Source organism: Tiliqua scincoides, chromosome 3 (genome assembly GCF_035046505.1).
Source record: "Tiliqua scincoides isolate rTilSci1 chromosome 3, rTilSci1.hap2, whole genome shotgun sequence".
Classification (NCBI taxonomy): domain Eukaryota; kingdom Metazoa; phylum Chordata; class Lepidosauria; order Squamata; family Scincidae; genus Tiliqua; species Tiliqua scincoides.
This window is the reverse complement of record NC_089823.1, coordinates 179,722,918-179,748,336: the sequence shown is the minus strand read 5'-3', so window position 1 is coordinate 179,748,336 and position 25,419 is coordinate 179,722,918. Positions and strand designations below refer to the sequence as shown.

Below are 25,419 nucleotides of genomic sequence, written 5' to 3'. Positions count from 1 at the left end.
GGTCCATTTTGAGTTAAGAAAATCCATTTTTTGTTCCATAATGCAGTTGTGTTTTTATTTTATGGTTATTTGGCTATAATTTTTGATAGAATAGAGATATTTTGACATTACATGTTTCATTGCATTCTGCATTAAATTCCACATCAAATGGTGTATAACATGATGGTATTATTCAAAAATACCAATATTATTATGTGAAAATACCAAATTTTCACAATTTGGCCACTAGTGTCAAGCTTAGGTTGCTGCCCCCCTAAAGCTTGTTGCCTGTTGCAGTTGCTACCTCCTGCACCCCCTTAGCTACGCCACTGAAAATGGGTACACAGTTGAAACATTTTAGGTACAGTAACATCGTGAGCTTAAAAGTTGTTGTGTAGCAGAGCTATAGAAAGTTGTTATGTAGCAAGGGAATCATGGTGGCATTGTAGGAAGACAAAAGGAATGTTCCTGTCAAGGATTAGGATGTATGGACCGCTCCACTTTCAGGAGCTTAATTCTGGGGAAGTCCTATGAGCCATCTGCCCTGAGTGGAAATATGCTTCTATAAACAGCTTTGGGAGCACTTCAGTGCAAAGTATTCAAAATTACAATTACCAAAAGATGCATTTTTTTTCCCCCTACAAAACCCTGAACAGGTTGACTGGAGATATCATTAACTGGTATAAATGAACAAAAAAAAAATCAAATGTGTTTTGAAAATAGTTTTTAATAAGGATACATTGAATCAAGAAAGGTTAGAGTACAGTATTGTGTTTATGAAGACCTAAGCCCCAGTCCAACTGCTTTCACATGGAGTCACCAAGATTATGTACAGGTGCCCCCCACCATATCTGCGGATCCGGTATCAGCAGTTTCACTTCCTGCTAATGTTCAATCTAATCTTTTCAAGCATTCAGGCTGCCTGCAGCATGTCTGCATGCACTATAAGCTTTCATGCTTATAGTAGCCTATAAAAGGAAGAAACATTTTCGTAGTGCTAGGCATAAAAAAATGTTAATTGGCATGGGGGCGAATCCCCCATGGATATGGGGGGGATTCTTGTATTTTCAGATATTGATGTGGACCTAAAGCAACCCTATACTGATTTCTTAACTGATTTCTCCTTTTTGCAGATTGCATTTTCACAGCACAACACCATCATGGATCTGGTGCAGTTCTTTGTCACGTTCTTCAGGTAACACTTTCACCCTCAGTTCTGCAGTATAATGTTTGCATTCTAAGATGTTTTACCATCAAAATCTGGATATGCTTCCTCTTGACACAACTACAAAAGTGTCACAGCCAACAGGGTTCTGCAGTATGCATTCTAGTAGAATTGATGTCACACAAATTGTTTTATTTTTCATATGACTACTCATTACTCTTGTGACAATGTTAAAGGTTGAATTCTCATGAACAAGATTGAAAAGGAATTTTTGCAATATGTGTGATTTAATCTATAGCATTTATGAACTATAGAAATTGCTTATTTTTTTTACCTTGTTGTTTATGGCATATATTAATATTATTTAATAATATTATAGTGTTAGTGAACTTTCACACCTTTAGTTCTTTTCTTGGGGCATACTGTTATTTAATTGAATTACAGGTTTTATGCTTCTGGGGCCCACTAAATTAATGTGCTCAGGATGTTTCTACTCCTCAGTGCAGGGCTTTGAATGAGAATGCATGTTTGACATGAGTAAATCTTGATATTGGTGGATGTCAACGGTAATCTGCCCATAAGAAATAATAAAACAGAGTTTACTCTCTAAAATTCAGGCTTATTCTGGGTCATTACATGCTATCATTTTCAGATCTTGCCAACCACACAATTAAAAACAAGGTTGCACATATCCTCCTGCACAAAACATGCCATTCCACTTTAAATGCTCAGGTGGAGGTAGATTGTCCAAGCCATCCCATATCACATGGTTTAAATACGAAATAGTATCAAAACAATATGATTGGTGCTATTAAGACATTCTGCTCTTACTTAAATCTGCAGAGCAGAAAAGTTCACCAGGTAGGAGATGGATGTACGCACCCTAGTTTTTAGTTACGAGGTGAGCAGATGCTATTGACTGAAGCAACCATTGTTCATCAACATACAAAACTGAACCATTCCATCACATTCTTTTTCCAATGAAAATATAGTTCAACTTTTATAGGCTAACAATTCTTCTTTACTGCCGAGGAACGGTTCATATCATTACCTAATCTGCCCAACGTGATTTAAAGAAGTGCATGCTCAGGGCATGTACGTGTCCTGATCATGCCCCCCTCAGTTCCTGGTAACTCAATTCAGTTTTCTTAATTGCTTAGGGGAGTGACAGTTGATCCAAACCACCCTCAACATGCATTTCTAAACTTCTTTATAAAGAATGTGTGTTGAGGGGTCACTCAGAGAAACCACAATCAGCAGCCAATATATTCATGCACTGTGAGTTTGCACATACAGTGGGCCCTTGGTATCCACAGGGAATCAGTACCAGGATGCCCCGTGGATACAGAAAACCAGAGATGATGAAATCCACTTCCCTGGCCCTCTGAAAGCCTTTTAAGGCCTTTAAATGTCATTTCTGGTTTTTATGATAAACTGGAAGTGACCTTCTTAGGCATCTCGAAGGCCTCAGAACACCCTCCAGAGCACAGCTATGGGAGCCTTTGGAAGGTCCATGTCAGGTTGATCCCACAGGGTTGGGACCCATGGATAGTGAAATCTGTAGGTTCCAAATCTGTGGATACAGCGGGCCCACTGTATTTAATAGTTCAGGTCTGGTCTGGTGTCATCAGGATCATCCAAAGCAGCACAAAGGAAAACTCATTGTCCCCATTACCAATTATCACCATTAATTTTGAATTTTATAAACTGAAAATCACAGGCAGACTCTATTGGGGCCAGTCAGATGCAATACTCCTGCGTGGTTCCCAAACTGTTGAGTCGGAACCCACTAGTTGGTCGTAACCTGATATTTGGTGGGTTGCGAAACTGACAAGATGATACATCTAGCAGCTTAGGAACCGAAATAGAGCAGCATGTGCATGTTCACTCATGAGTACACAAATGTGCCTCTGCTGCTATCAAAGGTCAGGCAAAGGGGAAGGCAGGGCCACCAGAATGGTCCTGATCTGATGAACGTGGAGTTCAACAAATGTTCCAGAAGGCAATGCCCCACCATTGTAAAAAGGGTAAGAACACAGACTAGAGTGGCTGGTATATTGAAAACTTTTTTTTTTTAAGTTTTGTAAAGCTAGGTGGGCTCCAGCAAAGTGTCATTTTTAAAAAGTGTGTCTTGGTGCTAAAAAGTTTGGGAACCACTGTCCTAACTCATTGTATTGTAGGTGGGTGACCTACAAGATTGTATTCTCCATCCTCCAAGGCATTTATCTTTCCAGTTTAAATTCTCATTTTTGTCATTAACATTAATCTTGGTTTTCAGAGATTGTAACAGACAAGGTGGCAGGTTGACTGTTGAGTAGTGGTTAGCAGTCATATACTCCTTCCTGGTCTCTGCTCTCCTGCTTTACTGGGTCAGCAACTGAATGGGGAGGGAAGCTGATAGTCCTGTCTGCTTCCACTATTTCAGGCTACAGAGACTAGGCAGAGGGGGTCTGTCAGGTTAGGGGAACAATGCTGCTAGAAGAGCACCGAACTCCAGGAGTTTTTATCTGAAATCAAATTGCAGTAGCACTTAGCAATTAGTTATGGCAATACACTGAATTGCCCTTGAAATGGACTAGGCAGGCAAAAGTCAAAAGATAACTGCTTTATTAACAAACCAAAAAGAAAAGGTATTAAACAAAAGTGGGGAAGGGCAAGTAGAAAAAGTACAGGCTGGCTAATGGAAAATTGTCTATCTAGATAAAATGGTATCTTGCTAGGATTACAGTCCCTGTGGTCAGCTACTTACGTACATTGTTCCCAGGATCTATGCACTTTTTGGAGAGTAGGTGGTGTGCCTTCTACAAACCAGTGCTAAATTTCAGAGCCGACCTTACTGAAACTGACATAAGCAACCTTGTGCTGGTACTTACCGTAAGTAGTTGATGATATAAAGTTACTTGATTTGAGAAGTGGAACTTACCTGGCCACTCCATTCCTCCCCTTTACCGAGACTGGTGCATAATCCGTAGGTTACCCCAGGCATGAAAAAGGGCAAAGTCTAGTGCAGGAACACGTCCCAGCATGTCCACTAGCACAGGGACCTGTGCCAATGGTGCAAGATCATGTTGATCCATGTCGGCGGGTCAGGCTTCTTAAGGGAACTGAGATTTTACTGCCATTGTCGAACCTGCCCCTGGGCCTGATCTGTCCTCCTCCCCATGCTATTCACCGCCCCATTCCACCCACTCCCCACCCCATTCAACCCCCTCCCCACCTTCCTCTAACCTTCTGCTCAAGCTTACCTGCTCCAGCAGGTCTCCCAATGTCTGTCAGTGTGCATGGAAAGGCTCTGGCAGTCCCGCCAGCGAGCTGGCAGCTTGCACTGCTACAAAGAGCCTTATGGCACTTTTGCAACAGCCAGCTCCTGTGCAATATGCATTCCACTGGTGCTTCCTTTGATTAGAATTGGGCCATCAATCTTAGTTTGTAGTTCATTTCGAGAATTGGAGAAGAATTTTTTTTTTTTCCCAAGAACTGCATGTCAGACATACACTATTAGCCTGTGGCTGCCCTGGCTGTTACATGTGTTACGTGTGTGTTGCATTTCTGCATCTATAAATGAAATAAAAAGGTTACAAAGACTCACATGTACACGCCATTTAAAAACAAAGCAGGGATCTTCTCCATTTTCTAACTTACATTAATAACATTCATAGATGTCGTGTATCCAGGCTTCATGTTGTTCATAACACGCAAACACTCCAGGCATTCTTTGCCAAGTGGAAAGTCCTTTCAGCAAGTATGTTGTGCACTTGTGACTCCCTCCTCCCCACCTCAATTAATAAAATGGTGGAGCAAAGAAGGGATCTGTAAGTCTTATTAGACTGATTCTGGCCAAGGTCATTACAGTTTTTAAGTTGTTCAATTTATGGGTCTCTGAGGACACAGGAGCTGATATTTCTATTACTGCAACAGCAAGAATGATAGAACTAAGTGGGCTGGCAGCAAATAATTTGGCTAAATGTAACTGATAAAAGTGCTTCCTATTTCCCTAAGACAAAACAGCAACACAGGTATTATTAACTTGTTCTTACATGCACTGTGGGGCACTTGGTTGCAGTGAGAATTCAATCTTATTGTTCATGCTCCTTTTTTTCAATAGCAGTCTCCCTGGGAATTAGCAGTTAACATTTCCTAGCTCAGAATGCCAAGAAAGTCTCTCCCTGAGGCACTATCTGCTGGAGCTTCTTGTGAAGAACAGTCATTCACATCTGTGTATTAATGGTTCCCTGTGTACACCTTCTTATACTGTGTTCTTTTATGAATTACAGGGATTTTGCATCTCCCCCCCCCTTACAATTTTTTTTGCATGTTATGCTCAAAGGAGCTCTAGAGTTCAAGCAGCTGTTCTTACACATGCTTTTCACCTCAATTGGTTCTTTTAATATAATTCAGCTTTCTCTTCTCAAGTGAAAAAGCAAACTGTTAACTGTATAGACAAGGAAATCATCTGTGATGGACTTAATTCACTTAGGGCGCAATCCTAACTGCGCCCTTGGGAGGGTCGCAAACATGCCGTAAAGTACATTTGCGCCTCCTGGGGAGGAAACCAGGCCGGCGCTCTAAGAAGCGCCAACCTCCAGAGGCTGATGGAAGGCCTCTGTGTCTTCCTTCTAGCTCCTTGCGCCGGCTCGCAGTTATGTCTCAGGAGGTGGCGCAAGTCCGAGGCAACCCATAGAAGCCATATGACTGAGTAGGGATTTGAACCTGGATATTCCAGGTCTGTCCAACTCCAGATCCACTACACTACACCCTCCTTGTTCTCACTTTGAGACAAGATATGGGACATGTCACTGTTGGGATGATGGCCAATCATTTTTTTTCTATTCTAAATATTTTGTAGCTCAAAATACCTCTGAACAAATGGCTCCAGGCAAAATGTCATTGTATATTATGGCAAATGATGAGCTACTTTCTCAGACTGGCTATCTACCTTTCTTCCTTTCAGATGCGGTAGGTATGGGACTGTGTAAAATGATTGACACCAAAGAAATGAGCAACCTGTTTTCATTAGCAAATTGAGACTGCAGATTCTTATTCTGCATTGTAATAAACCAAGGCAGTAACAAGAAAGGAAAGGAACATTCCTGTGTGTCCTATTCAGGATTCTGTAGATGTCGATATATTATGTTTTACTGATTAGTAGAACAGAAGCATTTGGAGTTCAGTGCAACTCCAATCCTAAATTCATTATTAGAATGTTAACAAAGTAACACAGTAAACAGTCACACTGTTGTAGTCAGTAAGGGCCCATTCCTATCCCACTTTCCAGCACCAGTGCAACCACAATGCAACCCTGAGATAACAAAGCAAACATTCCCTTACCTTGAGGAGGCCTCCGTGACTGCCTCCCCACCACAGGAAGCGGTGCACACCCCATTGGCACTCCTGCACCGCCACTGGAAATTTGGATAGGATTGGGTCCTAAATCATTTTACCCAAAGAATCTGTTTCATGTTAGTCTAGTAAGCCTACTCTACTCCTTTAGAGATACATAATTTTCTAATTTTTAGAATTTTCCAGGGTCCATGGCACCTAGTTTTTTGAAATTTCCAAATACTTTTACAGGTTCATGTCCGGTGGTGTTTAAAATGTATAAAAAGAACTGAGCTTATTTCATGATGATGTCTAGACTTGGAAAACTTGAAGAGTGAAATAAATTACTGCAAACCACTACTTTGAATAGTGTTCTGATAACGTATATTGTTGTGCGTCTCTTAGCCGTAGGAATGCGGACCAGCAACCCTGTTGCCAAGCAAGGCTTGATGCTATACGTAGCCTCCGAAGATGAGGGGAAGCTGCACTCCCCTTGCTTCTGGATACTTTTCTAGCCTTCGCAGAAACAGCACACAATCGCGCGCTGCCTCTGTGAGGCTCAGAATGCCCGAATCACGGTTTAAAGTCTGGTTTAAACTTCCAGTTTAAAGTCACGTCCCTCTCACAGTTTGGGCATTCTGAGCCTCTGGAGATGAGGGGAGCAGAGCAGAGCTCCTCTTGGCTTTGAAGGTTTGGGTGTGTGTGTGTGTGTGTGCGCGCGCGCACGCAAGGACTAGCGGTGGCATCACATATGTGGCCCGTCGCTGGTCAGAGCATCGCAAAGCGGCTTTTACCTGTAGTTGTTTCTTGTAACCACTCTGTGTTACAAGAATTTGAATTTGTTTATTAAGCAAATTGCTAGGATGCCAACTTTTAGTAGCCTTGGAGATGGTAGAGTTTACAAATGTTACTACTCGTACATGTGATGCTTAAAAAAGTTTGTTTGTCCTTGTCCTGAGTTTAGTATAGACAAAACAGCAAACAAACAAAAACAACTTCCTTTAAAATAATATTAATTGAGCACTAAAGCAACATTCAGATTAATAAGAGCACTAATAGCAAAACATTTTCAAGAACACAATGAGAATATATTACTTATGTTGTCAGCAGGTCCACTACCAGGGTGTGGCCTGGCCTTGTGCAACTCTCAACTGAGTTACACGCAGCTCAGAGCTTAACTCTCACATAACACCAGAACCAGGGGACATCCACTAAAATTGAGTGTTGGGAGGGTTAGGACAGACAAAAGAAAATATTTCTTTACTCAGTGTGTGGTCAGTCTGTGGAACTCTTTGCCACAGGATGTGGTGATGGCATCTGGCCTGGATTGGACAAGTTTCTGGAGGAAAAGTCCATTATGGGTTACAGGCCATGATGTGTATGTGCAACCTCCTGATTTTCGAAAGGGGCTTTGTCAGAATGCCAAATGCAAGGGAGGGCACCAGGAGGCAGGTCTCTTGTTATCTGGTGTGCTCCCTGGGGCATTTGGTGGGCTGCTGTGAGATGTAGGAAGCTGGACTAGATGGGCCTATGGCCTGATCTAGTGGGGCTGTTCTTATGTTCTTATGTAAGTGAACAGGAAGTCAGCAGTGATGTAATGATGTCATCGCTGAATGCCAGGAGGATGCTGGCCTGCCACGCAAAGTCATAAGAAGGCTCCAGGCAGTGGCACTGTTTTTGATGGGAACCCTGGTTGTCAGAACTAGTATCTGCTAAGTACTATAGGGTCTTTCTAGAAAAGGAAGTCACATGTGTTTCAAAATTGTCAGGTTTAAAACGCAAGGTATTAAATTAAGCTTTATTTCTGTCCCCACTGTTATGAAAATGATTCTGAGCACTTGCACTAGTAGCAAGACAAGTGAACTTTATATTAGAAATTTGTAAGACAGTAAGTAAATAAAAATAGAAAACCTGCTTTTCTTGGAATGAGTTGCAGAAGGAAACATGAATTATGTACTTTCTGTCTTAAGTAGCTCACCAGAAGTTATTTTACTTGTAATCTAAAAATAGATATATTTAAAAAATAATAGTTTGAAATAATTTATTTAACATTTAGCTTTTTGACTTGGGATACTTGTTATAAATTGTTGTGAAGTAGAAAAATGCTATGTTAAATGAAATGGTTTAATAATTGTTTCATATAAAGGTACTTACAATTTATATGTGAAGGTCTTCCTGTTTATAACATAGATGGTGGTAAAGGTTTAAGTAAAATATGACCTTTCTTTTTAATCTCTTCATGTCCCCACTAAAAGGAGCTTTATTCTAAAACCCAGTATATTCATATTGTCTAACTGGGTTTTAGAAATTTGTTTCCTAAAGAAACAGGTTATAGAAATTCTACTAGATATTGTTAAAATGTTGGTTATAATAAAAAGAGTTCGTTGTAATGTGCAAGACTATTGTTGTTTACATTGGCACTGGCAACACCTATTTGCCTAAGTTTCTATTATAGTGCCCTTGAAAAAGAGCAGTAAAGCACAAAATGTGCACAGCCATTTTTTTTTCCAGTGAGTCTTCTACAGGCCCTTGGGCCTTGTATCTTCATCTTATTTTGTTATGGGTTGGTGCAGCTTTCTTGTTACTGGGCTGAATTTAGGTTCATCCGTCTCGCTATAAGGTCCATATAGAGACCTAGTTTGCATTGCCAGTGGTTGCATGGCTTTTTGATTGCATCTTATATTCATAATCACTTTAAGTGAAAACACCCTGCAATCAGACCCTGAAGGACAATTTGGAAAGGACAATAGGTGACCTAAATGCAAAGAAAAGGTTTTGATGGGGTTTAAGCAGTCTGCATATTGCTCGGTAACAGTAGGCCAAAAGGTTCCTTCTAAACATGGTGAGAACATCTCTGGGGCAAAGAGGGTTGTGAGTTGCAAATGAGACCACAATCCTATTGTGCTGAATCACTGGCGCAGCGACTGCTGTGCTGGCCCTAGGTGAGGCAGGCATGCTGTAAAGCACATTTGCAGCACTGCACGAGTAGGCAATGCTGTCTGGGAAGTCTGCGCCTCCCCGCCAACACTTCATTCAGAACATCAGTTACTGGTGAAGGTAAGAGAAGTGCTGGGCTGTGGGAGGGTGGTTTGGAGATGGAGAGGGGGTGTTTCTGGTAGGGGAATAGGAAGAGGATAAAGCCTAGGAGGGGGCAGCATTGGTGGAGCGGGCCTCTGTCTTATCCTATCCTCTTTCCTGGGCCTGAACACCCTAAGTGAGGCTGCTTGGGCTTGCATGTAACCCCATTGGTCAGGCTGGGGCATTACTCAGGATAAGGGGAAAAATATCCCTTTACCCCAAGGAATCCTCTAGCCTGCTCCTAAGCTGTCCTGGAATCAGCGGAAGCCATGTGGCCCCACTGCACCAGTGCAGCTTAGGCTTGGACTGCCCATGAACTGCCCGTGCTCTCAAGCATGTTAGTTGATACAGAATAAGAAGCACATGTGGCAGTTACACCTATTATGCCTTCCTGTTCTTGGCAATAGTGACAGGAACAACTGAAAGCATGCTAGTGAAATCTTCATGGTCTTTTTATGTTTATGTAAGTTTATGACAGATTGCACTAATAGCTACTGTTCTGAAAAATTTAGGGTTCTGTTTCTGAGCATATCTGTGGCCTCCATCTCCTACCATCAGTACAGTACAAGAGGGTTTGAGGTGATTACTGGTGAAAGAAGATAGGTGGAGAAAACTCCACCAGTTCTGGTAGCAATTTGCGATGCAGTGGAACCTGCTGTGTAATGACTGTGAAACCTGGATCCTTAATCCTGTGTGTTCAACAAGCAGAGTGGAGAGGCCCAGGATGGGATGCGAAGGCATCTGGGTGTGAAAACTACATCAATATACAATGCAAGCAACTTGTCCTCTGGTTTATGCTATTTCACAAGATACATTTTCCGACTTGGAGATGATTACTCTTGCCAGGGAGAAGAGGAGAGAGAAGAACTATAATGAAGTTCATATGTAAAGGACCATTGTGTATTTCTGTTGAACACCAAATCTGTTTGCTGGGAAGTCACTCTACGTACTGGCTCCCTGACAATTTACATGGAATAAAATATAGTCCTGCAGTCATTCAAACACTGCATTAAAGCAACTTCACTTCCTGAAAGAAATATAAAATATTTCAGCCATGAAGGTCACGTTTTCAGTTGCCTGTGGTATAGGTGCATAACTTTATATGAAATATGAAAGTCTTTTCCATGAGAAACAGAATCACTCTGTAACGGGTCAGGCGGTTTATTTATTCGATGGAGATCCTATTTCCATTTTTTAAATTAAACCACTTTTGACTATACACATTTTTCTTACTGTCTCTTTGAAATAGATTAAAGGAGGAACTACAAAGTTACTAGAGTTCAGATCCTCAACTCTTAGGCAATGTGCTACAAGATACTTACTGGGAATTTGTTTTCTTTTTGCAGCACATTGTTAAATTTGTGAGAGCTTTGTCCATGTATATTAAGCATATGTTGTCAGTTAAGCTTTTTTCCCTAGCATATGTTGTACCCTCCTTTTCATGCTGATTATGCACCAAAATCTGTTTCATTCATATGTGGCTTTTTAAAATAGTATTGGCTTTTTTGCCATAACATTCCTGCTTGATATAATATATAGAATTTAGCAACATTGTATATGGAATTTATATGAATTTCCATAGAAAACCAGTCTCAACATTCTTGTAAGACCATAAGAAGAGGTCAGTCCTCTTCTAGTCCTCTTCCATCTAATCCAGCATCCTTCACACAGAAATCTACCAGCTGCCTCTAGGAAGCCTACAAGTGGAAGAGAAAAGCATTCTTCCTGCCCAGCATTTTCCCCCCTACAGCTGGCATACTGCCACTGAACCTGGAGGTGGTATATCCCCATGATGATAAAGCCATAGAAAGTTTTGTCCTCCACAAATTTTTCTCCTACTTCTGGGCTTCCCGAGGACAACTGTGGAAAGCAGGATGCTGGCATAGATGGACCTTTGGCTGATGCAGCAAGACTCTTCTCATATTCTCATGGCAATGTTGATAGTACATGAAATAAGACACTCATTTCTAGTTTAAAAAAATCTTAAAAGTTGCTATTTAGAAGTTTGAAATAATGCCAGAAATTCAAATATGCTGCTGGCATGTGCTTTTCTTTTGGTTTGGTAACAATCCATTGTGCAATTTTAATGTTTGGAGGTTACGAATAAAATGTCCAGTTTTGTTCAGAGTGGAGAGAAAGTTGAGGAAAATTATTCAGTGTGGTTTGGCTTTAGCTTCTGAGTTTAGCTTAGAACAGCTTAGCTTTAGCTTAGAACAGAAGGTGAGGGAACAGCTGTCAAATGTGCATCACTCTTGATGTGGCCTAGTTAGTGGGAAGAGGCAAACGGTCGCAGCAATAGCAGACGCACACAAAAAGTCTGAGTGTGCGCGCGCGTGTGTGTGAGTCTATCTCTATATAAAAAAGGTAGTATAAGATCATTTCATTGTAGTACAGGACTCTTGAACCCAATCCTAATAAGTCCTTGTGCTGCCGGAGCTAATGTTCCAGCAATGCAAGGTCCTCTATGACTGTCACAAAAGGCAACATGCCATTTAGCACAGCTGGGCTGCCACCACAAAGAGCAGCACACTGACACTCCATCCATGACACCCGTGCTGGTAAGTTCAGCAAGGGCAGAAGGGAGGCAGTGGGTGGGCAGAATGGTATGGGAAGGGGAGGGGAGAGTGATGAACAGGGTGGAAAATGACTGGGAAGAGGGCGGTAGTGGCGGCAGTGGTGTTGCTGATATACTATTTTACCTTGTTCCTATCAGAATATTGCTGATATCCTAGCTTACCTTGATCCACCTTCCCAGGTCCACTTGGACAGATATATAGCTGATGCAGGTCCGAGTAGACCCAACAGGGCAGTGAGGGCTTATCCAATGTCATGGGAACAAATGTTTCCTTACCTAGAGGAGACTTCCAGGATTGCCTGCCTCCCAGGATGTTATCCTGAGGTTGCTCTGGTGTTGCAGCTATATCAGCAGGGGAGGAATGTAGGTAAGATTGGGCTGTGAGTGTTCTGCTCTCAGTGTCCCTGCAATGTTGAGGGAGGAGCATCCAGACAGCAGCCAGAGACAGAGTGTTCTCTGTCAGTGTTCTCTGTTGTCTGTCCTCTCCTCCCCTTTGCCAATGGAATTCCTCTGAGAACATAATTGTAGGGGCCTCTGGGGAAGCCCAGTTGTGAATGGGGAGGGTTGGAGAAGGCAGAGATGGTGCAGTGTGATCACTTCAGCAAGTTGTGCCAATGCAGCCTAATGGCTGCCTGCTGAAGGGATTCACAGGTCAGCTGGATGAGCCCATGACTGGCTCTATTGGAGACAACAACATACTTTGTAGGGTAGAATTATAATAGATCTAGTATGCTTCTCTAACCATTGGAGCAAAGCATGTGGATAATATAAAAAAAGAGGACAATAACCTTGTAGGGTTGACGTAAGGGTGAGTGAGCTAATGCTAGATATTTATTTTCAAGAAAACAAGGCTGTTCAAGGATTTAAAAAGCACCTTTCAGTTAAGGAGAAGGCTCTTACGAATTCACTCATGCACCAGTAGATTTTTATAGGATCAAGTTACTTGTGATTCCTGTCTTTGAATGGTTACTAGTTCTGTCAGCTGTGAACATCTGTTCCTAGTAACATTATACTGTATTAGAGCAGAGTTAATGCAAACAAGTTTAAATTACCAGGCACAGTTTATATGGAGAGAAGTAAGTGAGTGAGTAAGAAGCGAATGGTATTGTGTACAGAAGTATAAGTAACTGACATAATCAGGCATATGCCTTGTATGCTTAATAGAACTTCCACTGTATGGTGAGTTTCAAATGAACTTGGGGTGCATTAGTTAATTTGAGAATTTCTCATCAGACCAAAACATCACATTAAAATTTAAACCTGATTGCACTTGCATTTTAATAGTTCAGTTTCAGTGGTGTGTGGTGAGGTGAATGGTTGGTGAGGCACCAGCTGTGGTGTGCCGCCTCAAGGCATTCTTGGGTCTACCTGAAAGCTGCAGCACCTGCGCAATCTCAGTGGAGGCTGAGCTCTCACTGCTGTAGGTCTAGTTTCTCCCTGTGTAGTACAGGTACTTGTTACAATATACAGGGAGAGACTAGAGCTGTGGCAGACAAGAGCTCATGCTCCCCTGTGATCGTGCAACCATTCAGAAACTGGGTGAAGAAACAACTGACAGTGAAGCTCTAGTGGGGATGAATCAAGTGATGGTGGCAAAAGACCTGAGCTGAATCTGTCTGAGTTCCTTATATCTGGACCCACAGGGTGGGATCCCAACTATGACCAGTTTGCAAGGCCCTTTGCAGGTAAAATATGCAACTTTTTGTCTGATACAACTTTGCTCCACTTCAGTTTCAGTGAAGTTTCAAAGTTTCAGTCAAAGTTTCACCTTGACATCTTCTTATTGCATATTTCTGGGTTCTTATCAGTGTGTTCAGCTGGAGGATGTGGTCATCTAGCCCAGCCCCCTCCCTTTAGCAGGAAATCCTCCTAGTCTAGAGCATCTCCAGCAGGTGTCTGTCGAGCGTTTGCTTGAAGATCTCCAATGAGAGAGAATCCACCACCTACCTTGGCAATCTGTTCCACTGTCGAACCTCCCTGATGGATCCTTGGAAGCATGATGGCATTTACCTGTGTCACTCCTTGCTCACTCTGGTTCTTAAAATCTGCCAGAGGAAGACTTGTGATGTGGAATGGGAGAGTAATAAATTCATCACTTACAAAGGAGGCAATAACATCTTGCCTGAAAAGAGCAATTGTATGCCCTCTGTTAAAGAAACCACTTCCTAGTTCCCAACATCCTGGATAATTATCCTAGTGAATGACTGTCATTGGGAAGTGGACAGAAGGAGTTAATTCTGGTTTGATTTTGCTGGACTCTTAGCAGCATTCAAGTGGTAGGGAAGCACTTTTTAGGTGGAGGAGGAAAATATTACATACTCCTTTGATTGCAAATTTGAAACTGTAAAGAAAGTAGCAAAAAATAAACAAATGCCTAGAATCATAGTATCTCTGAAATGAATGATGTATGTCCTGTTTTTAGAACACAATAAATGTTATTATAAAACAGTTCATAATTAAAAATGGTTCTATGTCAATATGTTGTCAGCAAGCTGAATGCTATATTTGAGACAAGTGTAGCAATGGGTCACAAATTAACCTTCAAGCTCATGAGATTTTTCTCATAATGCTGTTTCCAATATACATGCCAGCTGATTGTTGGGAATCAGGTATGTCAGTTTTGCTTCTGAAGTTTATATGTTATTAGTGTGATGTTTTCACTAAGCCACACAGGCATATTTTATTTTTATTTAATCAAGTGTGCAATATTTGATATTTTATTAATGAAATATCTAAAAATAATAAATGAAAATTCTAGCAGCCAATTTGTCCAGGGAATGGAAATTACACTCCTGTGGTAATCTCTTATGTAATAAGGATGGAATACCATCATCAGTAGTCGCACATCACCATTTTGGAAATGACTCTCCACTGCCAAATGAGGCCACCTTTGAGCTGGCTGGACATATTTTATGTTTATCAGCATGGCAAACACTACATTTGACCCATATTTCATCGTTCTGCTTTGAAGTGAGTGTTTTTGTACCTCTGATAGTTCACTTATGTTTGAGATCTTATGTTTGAGATCACTTATGTTATGAGATCTATTGAGCAGCTGTGTGTAGGCTGGTTCCAGATCAAGACCCGAATTGGGGTTTTGAGTAATGGAGAGCAGATGCATTGAACCTTATCCATCAGTAGTAGGAGGAAACCTGTTAAGCAGCTGAAAATGACTTAAGAATTAGTTCATTCTCTTGGCCTTGGTAGCAGAAGTATCTTTCCTTAGCCAGCAATGAGGTAACAAAGTTTGGTGCCTGGAACATTGTCTTCCATTACTTCCCACATCAGCTATGAGAATGTACAAGCTTACACTAGTAGCTCTGAATCACTCAGCTTCCATCATTGTCCATTTCCTCCAAGATGTTGCTCATTCCAACTTCAGAGAAAACAAGCATAAAACAAAGAAAATCAATTAGTGTTCTTTGTGAAGTGAAATAGCCTTTTGTGCCACATAATTCGTACTCATTTCACATGCATGCAAGCAACAAGTCGCTTGGGAAGTCAGTTTCTTACAGTATGGATAAGATGAGGATATAATTTTAGCATTTTCCAGGCATTAATTGCTTGATCAGGTTACAACTCACAACAATATGGAACTAAGCCTACAGGGGTAGGATTTGAATCTGAAGCTCTGTAGTATATCTTCCCACACTTCCAGAACCTGCAAATACTCTTGTGCAAAGTTAAAGTTGCAAAAGGTGGTACCTATGCCATTTATTTCGACTGCAAATGATCCTAGCATAGTTTCAGTATAGGCCCTCTACAAGTAGTAGTAATATTAATATCCCTGTATAAATAGTTTTGAAAGGATAAGTAGCACCTCAGAAAATAACCTTACACATTGATACCATTTATATTAAACATATCAGAAGCTTGTTAAATCAGTTTAAGTATGAGTATTCTCATCTAACCTTGTGTAAATGAGAAAAATCAATTATACGTAGCAAATATGAAGAATACTACTTTGCTAATATTTTGTATGACGTGTCATGAATTTGTAGTGCTGTTTCCTCAAATAAATGTCATAATTTGTGTATATGAGTGTACAAACAAAGAAATATTTTTAATTGGCAAAATTAAACATGAATACTAATTCAGTTACAATGAGCAAGTGATTTCTAACAGCTGGCATTCATTATGGTCTTGAGAAATGATCCTGTATCATACTGTCTGCGAAGGAAATTTAGTGATAATGAGCAGAGGTCTACAATATATCTTGATCTTTCTCATTAAAATACCACAGCTGAATGTGCTGTCATAGCAGCGTATTATGATATGCTTTAGATGCATATAAAAAAGACTAAAAAAAGAATCCAATGATTCAATGTTGTTGCTTTTGATCAAGAAATTGTAGCATCAAAATGTTAACTAATGTGCTTATCATTAGAATATCCAGATGGTTTGTTGCAGTTTTGTGCACTGAATATTTCATGTGTTGAGCTAAATGTTTTCCAGTGAACTACTGAATGCAATCCTTCTCTGTTGGAATCAGTGGGAGTGTCGCCATAGACCTCTGTGGCAGGCAGGCTGACTTTAGCTTGTTTACTGTCATAACTGTGATATAATACAACTGGTCACTTTGTAGGAGTCAGTGAATATGATCTGGTTCTCATTCCTGGGTCTCATTCTCATTCAACAGGTCTGATTGTTTTTCATAGGGAAAACTGCTGGAACACTAGTCAATGTAAACAGGATTTATGTTGTTAGCGGGGATTGATAGTAGTTCTTTTGAAACGCGAATTAACTTAACAAGTCGGTTTGTGGGTACAAAATGTATCACCTGCTCAGGTTCCTTATAAGATTGAAAAAATATAGACTTGCAGAATTTACCACTTCAAAGCTATTAAGGTAGGACAGTGGTCTCCAAACTTTATGGCCAGGGGACTGCATCAAATATCTGGCATGGTCGAGGGCTGGGAAAAAAAATTCTTAATATAAAATTTAAATAAATATATTAGAAATGAAAATTAGATAGATGAATAAATGAATGGGCTCAAATTTCCAGGAGTTCTCCAAGCACCAAAGAAATAAAGCACACACTTAAATGGGTTCCCATTCCCCCACCTCCCAAGCAGCTTACTTAAATATACAGGAGTAAATATCTCAGAATCAGCACATAACAGAAACACCCAGAGCTTATTCTGAGGACTGAAGAGGCTTCCCTGACCCCTTCCCTTCTAAGGCCTTCGAGAGGCCAAAAAAAAAATTACTTACAATTTTTCAGGAAAACCAGGAAGTGATGTTTTTAGGTCCTCACAACACCCTCCTGACATGACTGGAGCACAGTTCTGGTTGTGTTCGGTCAAGTGAACCAGAGGCTTGCAGGGGACCAGAGTCTGGTTGCGGGCCAGATAGAGGCTTGCAGCGGACCACATCTGGCCCCTGGGCCGGGGTTTGGAGATCCCTGAAGTAGGGGAAGAAAGAATGTTTTGGCAAGGGATGCCCACCTGCATTTTGCAAACACATCAGACAAGTAATTTCTAGACCAAACAAGAGAGTAGTGAAATCCATAGTTCTGTTCCAAGTTTCCTAGGAATTCACACTGAGCAGGTTACCACTGTGAAACAAATACAGCATGTATGATTCTGTCAGCTTCCCTTTATGGATGCAGGTTGGACTTATAGATAACTTATCATATCAAAAGCGATCAAGGCATAGCTTTTCAGTTGAACCAGACATTATTCAATGTGTGGTAGAGTTTGTGCTGCATTGGAACTTGTTCGGCTGACCAGGAGTGCTCACATAGAGGTGATACTAAGAAAATTGCACTTTTCACAAGTATTTATACAGTTAGCAAGGTTTGAGACATAGGAAGCTGTATCTTGGAACCCACTTTGCTCATTAACATTTTGAGCAAATTATTTAAAGAATTATATTTTACAATATATGAATTAGAAGACAATTTCTATATATGACATTTTCATATTTCCCTTTAATCCTGGCTGAAGTTGTCTGCTTGGATCATCAATTCTGAGTAAAATTTCACAAACTTCTTTAACACATGGTGTTGCTTGTGTAGCTACCTAGCAGAAAACAGGTTCAAAGCAAGATGACATGAATTTAGAACTATCCTGCTAAGGGCACAAGCCTAACCAGGTCTACTCAGAAGTAAATCTTATTCTGTTCAATTGGGCTTACTCTCAGCACAGTGTGGTTAGGATTGCAGCCTAAGATAAATGATATGAAACTGAGTATTCTGTAGGAGTGCTGAATGTTGTAGAAAGATAACATACATAACCTTTAGTAATCAGTACTTCTTCATACCTTTGTAGATGTATTGTTCAACCTTGCTTTGTGTTGTGTAATGCCAAAAATCATTAGGATCATGAGCAAGTGCCATTGGAATGTCATGAACTATGGGGTTTCAAGTAAACCATGCAAGATGTTGCAACCACAATTAAGAATGGTTCTGATGGTTTATGTACAGGTCACATAACCACAGAAAAGGAAATATAGTGGTGATACTAAGAACATAAGAAGAACCCTGCTGGATCAGGCCAAGGGCCCATCCAGTCCAGCTTCCTGTATCTCACAGTGGCTCACCAGGTGCCTCAGGGAGCACATAGACAGCAAGATACCTATATCCTGTTGGCACTCTCTTGCATTGGGAATTCTGCAGTTGGTTACTGCTAACACCTGGAAGTCATCATGGCTTATAACTTGCGGTGGACTTTTCCTCCATAAATCTGTCCAACCCCTTTTCAAAGGCATCTGTGGCTAGGTGCTAGGTGCTATCATCACATCATGTGGCAATCTGTTCCACAGATTACAGAAAAACAATTTTGTTCATTCTGTTAATACTGTAGAGATTATTGTTTGTATTGGTTCAGTGTTGCAGGCCCAAGGAGCAAGATATATATCAGACAGCCCCATTAATGATCGAATGCTATGCCCTGCACCTATATACTTATCAGTACTTGATTTGCCAGAGATATCAATCTCCAGAGAGTGCAAAGGAGTAAAGCAGATGAAGAATGGTGGACACAATTAACAAAATGCTCCAAATTAGAATGGCAGACACTGCATCATACAGGTCATAACTAGTTTGCAATGATTCACATGCAGGTGACAAGCTATCTTTTCGGGACATATCCTTTGATAATTGTCTGAAGATGCAAACTACATCTAACCGAAATAAGTTTTTAGAATCAGTACTGATTCTGATGCATCAGTACTTGTCTGCCTACTTCCTCACTCCTCAGTAAACCAAGTACTATTAAAAAAAACACCTGGTTTTGCTGAAGTGCTACTTTCTCCAGAAGTATAACAGAACAATTTTCTTTTAAATGCTGTTCACAGCATTTCACATGGTGCACTGAAGAAGCTGGTATTGCTTGATTTAACAACCCAAGCCATCTAAGGAATTAATATCTTAACCGTCTAAAACCCCTGGATGTTATGAAACTGTAGGGATTCAAAAGCTTAAAAGTGTGTGGAACTTGAAAAAATAATCTAGTCTGTTTCATTCCATTAATGCAAACTTAAACTTACCTTCTGATGTTTATCAGCAATACTTTTTAAAAATATGTCAGTGTGGAGAATCCATTAGTTTCTTTGAAGTGAGATAGTACTAGCATAAAATTCTAATGCATCCGATTTTTTGGGTCATCTTCTGCAGTCACCATTTTAAGTGGTGCACTGTAGTTGTTCTACAGTACTGCCTCATCCCATATTTGATTTAGTTCTTCTGAGCTTACACTTAGAAAACTTGAACCTTTGCAGCTTTCTTTGAAGAGGCCTGATAAACCAAGACTAGGAGACCTCCTTCATAGTTCTCCTTACCAACTTATTTCCCTTCCAAGCCAACTTACAGCCCAATCCTGTGCATGTCTACTCAGAAACAAGTCCCTTTAAAGTCAATGGGACTTACTCCCAGGAATGTGTGGATAGGATTGCAGCCTTACATTCACAGCGGGCGGGGCATTGTCAGAGAGTTAGTACACTCAGTACATGGAGTCAGCCTAAGAGTTGGGGAGCAATGTTGCAATTTTGTTGACTAACAACCCAATCCTGAACTGCCCTGGGGCGCATGGCTGCATGGCACCAAGAATGGCTCCCGCCACATCCTGCATGCCTTAGCCTGCCACAGGTGGTGCCTGCCGCAGGTGGGTATAGGAAGCAGCCCCACAGTGCTGGTGGAGCTGAGGATTGCTGGTGGAACACCTTAGCTCTGGTGGAGCTGAGCTCCACGGGACCCGTCTCCCTCCCTCCCTCTCACCGGCATGCCTCCCGCCTGCCCTCTATCCGCTCCCGCCTCCCCGTCATGCTTCCTGTCTGCCCTCTCTCTGCTCCCCCCACGCCTCGCCCCTCCCCATAACGCCTCCTCCCCGCCCTCGCTTACCATGCTGCAGCTCGGCAGTCTGTGAGACTGCCAAGCAGCGGAGGATGGGCGCCCGCCCAGCCCTAGCCCAGCACTGGCCAGCTGGCCCGTCGGCAAGCCTCGCAGACGTGCCTTATGGCATGTTTGCAACAGTGCGCTCCGGCTTCCCTCAGGATTGGGCTCTAAGTGTGTATTGCTGTTTATATGTACAAACTGAAGCTTAATCCTACAAATTCAGAATTGATAGTGGTCTAGAGTTCTGTGTGTGTGTGTGTGTGTGCGTGTGTGTGTGTGTGTAAGTTACACCTGATACATCAACTGCAAGTGAGGATCTGACCTCTGTACTCTTAGACACCCTAGTAATTTATTGACTATTATAACAGTGTTCTCTACTATACCCTGATAGTCCCTAGTATTACTAGACTAGTGCATATCTACTGAACTTCAATATTACTTGGAAGCTTCTTCAAAGGCTGTAGTGGCTCTCCTTTTGTCAGGTGTGTAGCAGAGGGCTTCTACTTTCTACTTCGCTTCAAAATAATGGTTGTAACTTTTTGTTGTTGAAAAATGCCTTGGATATTGGTAGTAATGGAAAAACAGCACTTAAGATCTTTAATAAATAAATACAGATTTGCATACGTGGTTTCATACCATAGTAATTAAGAGAATTATAGTTTCTGTATTTGCCAAACTGACACCCATTATCAGGAACAGTAGAGATATGGATCAGCACTCCACATTTTTGTTTTGCTATTATCTCTTTTGTTAAAATATATTCTTTATTCAACCTTAGTGCCTTCATGCTACCACCCACCATTATTTTGAGGTTTTTGGAAAGGTTTTGTCAGTCTGGTTTTTAATTAATTTGTTATGTCTTGTGATTGCAGTTGCTTCTTGTCATTGCTGTTGGTGGCTGCCGTGGTGTGGAAAATCAAGCAAACCTGTTGGGCTTCTCGACGGAGAGAGGTATCAGTAACATTGGGTTACTATAATGTGGGATTTGGTTAGTCTCTGAGAAAATTCAGTTTCAGGTAAACATGCCTGCCAGTTATGCTGGGCAAATTAAAACACCTTCTTTCACATACATCACTTTCTGTCTCATAGAACAGAATGGTGTTCATTCTTTGCCTTGGGGAACTTTGTTAGTTTGCTTCAAGTTGGACCTTTAAAAAGGTTGTGCAACTATCTTTTTCACATCCTTTTTTTAAAAACTGTAAATTAAGTACACAATTTATATAGAGAGATATACATGTCACTTTTTGGCATACATCCGTATTTCAGCCTCCCTCCTCACTCAGTGATGTAAACATGCTTATGGCATGTTTGTGACACCTCTGAGCTGGCACAAGGAACTTGCACTGGCCCATCTCCTTTTTTGAATTGCGCCCTTAGTTCAGTAGTATACTTTTCAAGTATTTTTATATACACCTGGAGATTTTTTCAGTTTTTTTCATGGTGGTGGTAGTGGGATGTATTTTTTTAAAAAAATTTTCTTTCAAAATCAAGAACATCAAATTTCCACTCTGGCCTGCTCCCTATTCCCATGATTTTGCCCTGTGCATTTGCCTACTAATTACCACTTAGGATCAATCTACATTATATTATGTACATCTGCTTCCAATATGGAAAGGAGCTTCCCTTCTGAGGCAAACAGCAGCCCTCGTAGCCCACTTCAAATCATGTTAAAGCACCCTTGCTTCATGCCAGAGTCCTAGTTGGGGTGGACTGCTATTTAGTTAGCAAAAATGAAAAATGAAAATGAAAATTTCAGAATCTTCCCAGTCTTTCCTGCTTCTCCTTTGCCACCACTGTTGGGTTTGCCTTCATCTTCATATTGCAGTCATTGAATCTTAGACTTTTAGGGTAGGAAAAGTACTAAAAACTGCTTATTGACGACAGGCAAGACTGGCTTCTGGCCAGAAAAACTCAGGAACTGCAAACATAAATATAGTTGCTGTCTTTTCATTCCAAAGCTGTCACTCATGCTTTTTGCTTGGGAGGTGTTTGTGTGTGTATATATGTACACACTAAAGAAAATGCTTTCCATTACTAGTAGAAAGATCATCTTGAACGACTGCAAAAATATAAAGTTCTGCCAATTGGTTTTTCTTAATTGATCAGTTGAGAATCTCAGGAAATATTTCATGCTAATATTTATAAATTGTTGTGCTGCTTTTTTATTGCTTGTAATGGATCTATTTTGTAGTGTCTAGGCCATTTCATTATATCTAAGTGTGTTGCAATCACAATATAGTTAAACACTAATAGTTTAAAATAAGTATTTTATGTAAGCGTTGCTATAATTTTAACAAGTTAGTATCTTTTTCTCTTTGAGAATATTTTTGCTATTTTATTGTAATACTTTTACCTTTGATTTAAGCCATTTCTGCCTATCGTTGCATATACGCAACAGGGATCAAATGTGTACATCTGCGGGCTGAGCAGAAATGGGTTAAGGACTCTTCTTGTGTACAGTAACAAAATATTTCACAGACCTTTTGAACACAATGTTGTTGAAATGCAAATTCCAGAGTTTGTGGTTTTTATGGGAAAAAATACTACAGTCCTCGAAAGTGTGAACTGGGAGGAAGGGAGACTTCCCAGAGTCGTTGAGATGACTTGCTTGTTCATAGGAGGCTCTCTGTTTTGGGTTGGACAGGTCAGGTGTTCTTCCCTCCCTGTCATCATCGCTGCTACAATAGCAACAGGGAAGAGGAGGAAGCAGAGAATTTCATTATGTGTACTACTGCTTTTCTCCTCCATCATCTGTTGGAAAGGATGTCTGGGAGCCAGTTCTTATCTAAGACACAAAAAGGAGATGCTGGGCACTTCCCATGATTTTATTATGGATATTTGCTTGTGTAATGTAATTGTGGAAGAATTACTACTCAGAAAAGTGTTTGCTATTGCCTTCAGAGGTATTCATTTTCAGAATCAGTCCCCTAGCTTCTTTGTTAGAAGAAAGAGGAAAATATTTAGTGTCTCAGAAAGTCCTGCATAAACTAAATGCGGGCTCTGTCCAGGATGAATTTCAGGACAATCACCATGCTTCATTGCCTTACTGAAGCTGAAAGTGTAAAAATGTCAAATTCTCTTTCCTCTTCCTTCCTGAATTCTGTGCATTCAGAGCTGGGATGAATCTATTTTGTGTTGACTGTCATTCTCTAGGGACACCATCCCCAGGGGATGCCATCAGTGCTGCACTAATTTATAGCACAATCCTAACTTACAGCAGCAATTAGGATTGGGAGGCGCCTGAGCTCAGCCAGGTGGGAGGGGGTGGGATGGACTTTGTGAGAGCGGGGACAGAAGTGACAAGCAGGTGGAGGGTTGTGCACAGCTGCTGGGAGGCTTACCAGTACAACCCAGTCCTTTGCAGTTCTTCTCAGTAGTTCCACTGTGCCCACTCATTCAATGAGCATGCTGGAGCCATGAGTTTCCCTTCGAAGGCTAGGAGCTACCACCCCGCTACCATCTCCCCTCACTCATCCAGGGGGGAAAAAAATCTTCATCTGGTGATCATTGGTTCCTTCAGAGGTAGACAAGAGAGCCTGCTTCCACCTCCCTCCCCCTGCCTCCTGATCAATGCAAAACCAAAACATTAACCCTTTCCTGCCTCCTGGCTTAGAACTTCCCTGCTGCTCTCCTGGTCTGAATGATGGCCCCATGAGGAGCCATCATGCTGCGAGTAAAATTAAGCAAGCACACCCAGGCCAGCTTCTGGACCATCAGACAGAGGGAAGGATGTAAATGATGCTTTCTTGAAACAACTTACGTGCTTTACAAGGAAACATGAAGTAGTTGTAATGGAGCACTTTATATTGGTATCACTTGGGAGACTAAAGGCCCAATTCTATTCAACCTTCCAGCACTGATGCAGCCATGCTGATTTCCTGCTACATGCAGGGGTTGGACTAGATGAGCTTGTGAATACCTTCCAACTCTGTGCTTCTATAATAATCTAGCCTGCAAAGCATGAGCAGTAGTGGCCAGGCGTCTGTCTTCCGTAGATAAAAGACACAGTTGCAGGCCACACCTGCAACATTGCATTCAGAAGCAGTGCTTCTGGGTTCAATAGTACCTCCCCCCCCCAAACATTGAATGTGATCCTTATAGGCGAGTGCAGGCATTTCCCCAACCTACCTGTCCACTGAGTCACTCACTATTTTCAGCTCTGCCTTATTACAAAGTGTAAGTTGAAGTTTATATACCCAAACCTCGTCCCTTGCTGCATTGCATGGGATATTGCTGGGGTGGAGGGAGGGGATGTGCAAATGCTTGGGCTACAAGAGCTGTAGTTTTGATTATGTCATGACTAGAAAAATGTTGTGGTCATGTTTGTGTAATTGTACATTCTCTTGAGAATTAAGTAATGCATGATTGCATATCTCTGTAAAAGTGTTTGGAAGGCTTGCAATTAGCTATGTAGTTAAAAAGTGTCTTTGTAACTTTTAAAGTAAAACAAATAATTACTAGCATCTTTTATTTATATGAAACATTGTATTTATTCAGGCAAGTATGCACTATGCTTATCTGAGAGGATAGAGTATAAACATTTCTTAAAACTAAGGTTGAGGATTTTTCCATCTAAATGGTGATATTGTGTGCGTGCATGTGTATGTGATAAGAATCTGTTCTTAAAATAATCTTTCTAGCCTTTATTTTAACATCAAGGTCATTGTTATTGTAACATAGTAAGCTGGTCCCCTGAATACAAGCTGGTCCCTCTTAAAATGTACAGATGAGATTAAAATAAACTTATTTATAACACCAACAATTCATATCATCTTTTCAAGTTCATCTCTATGGCAACCTGATTAACAATACAAAAGCTTGGCTGTATATTATACTAATGAATGTAGACAATATAGGAATTTCAGTAAGTACGACTCTTAAAGAGAATTATAATGACAGTTTCATTTTTTAAAATCATTATTTCTATAAAAGGTGTTAACAGCCTCTAGTATGTTTAAAACAATCTTA

General features: G+C 40.9%; 1 protein-coding gene across 2 annotated transcripts in view; it reads left to right on the top strand.

The window, feature by feature from the left end:
* Nucleotides 1-25,419, top strand: part of ATRNL1 (attractin like 1) — a 702,039-nt gene that overhangs the window by 343,098 nt on the left and 333,522 nt on the right. For both annotated transcript variants that reach the window (XR_010794071.1, XM_066619507.1), the window contains exons 25-26: nucleotides 1,113-1,174; nucleotides 21,324-21,402. Coding sequence is in view for 1 of the 2 variants with exons in the window: in XM_066619507.1 (XP_066475604.1) it covers nucleotides 1,113-1,174; nucleotides 21,324-21,402 (141 nt within the window). In the remaining variant the exon portion in view is untranslated. The remainder of the gene's footprint in view (nucleotides 1-1,112; nucleotides 1,175-21,323; nucleotides 21,403-25,419) is intronic.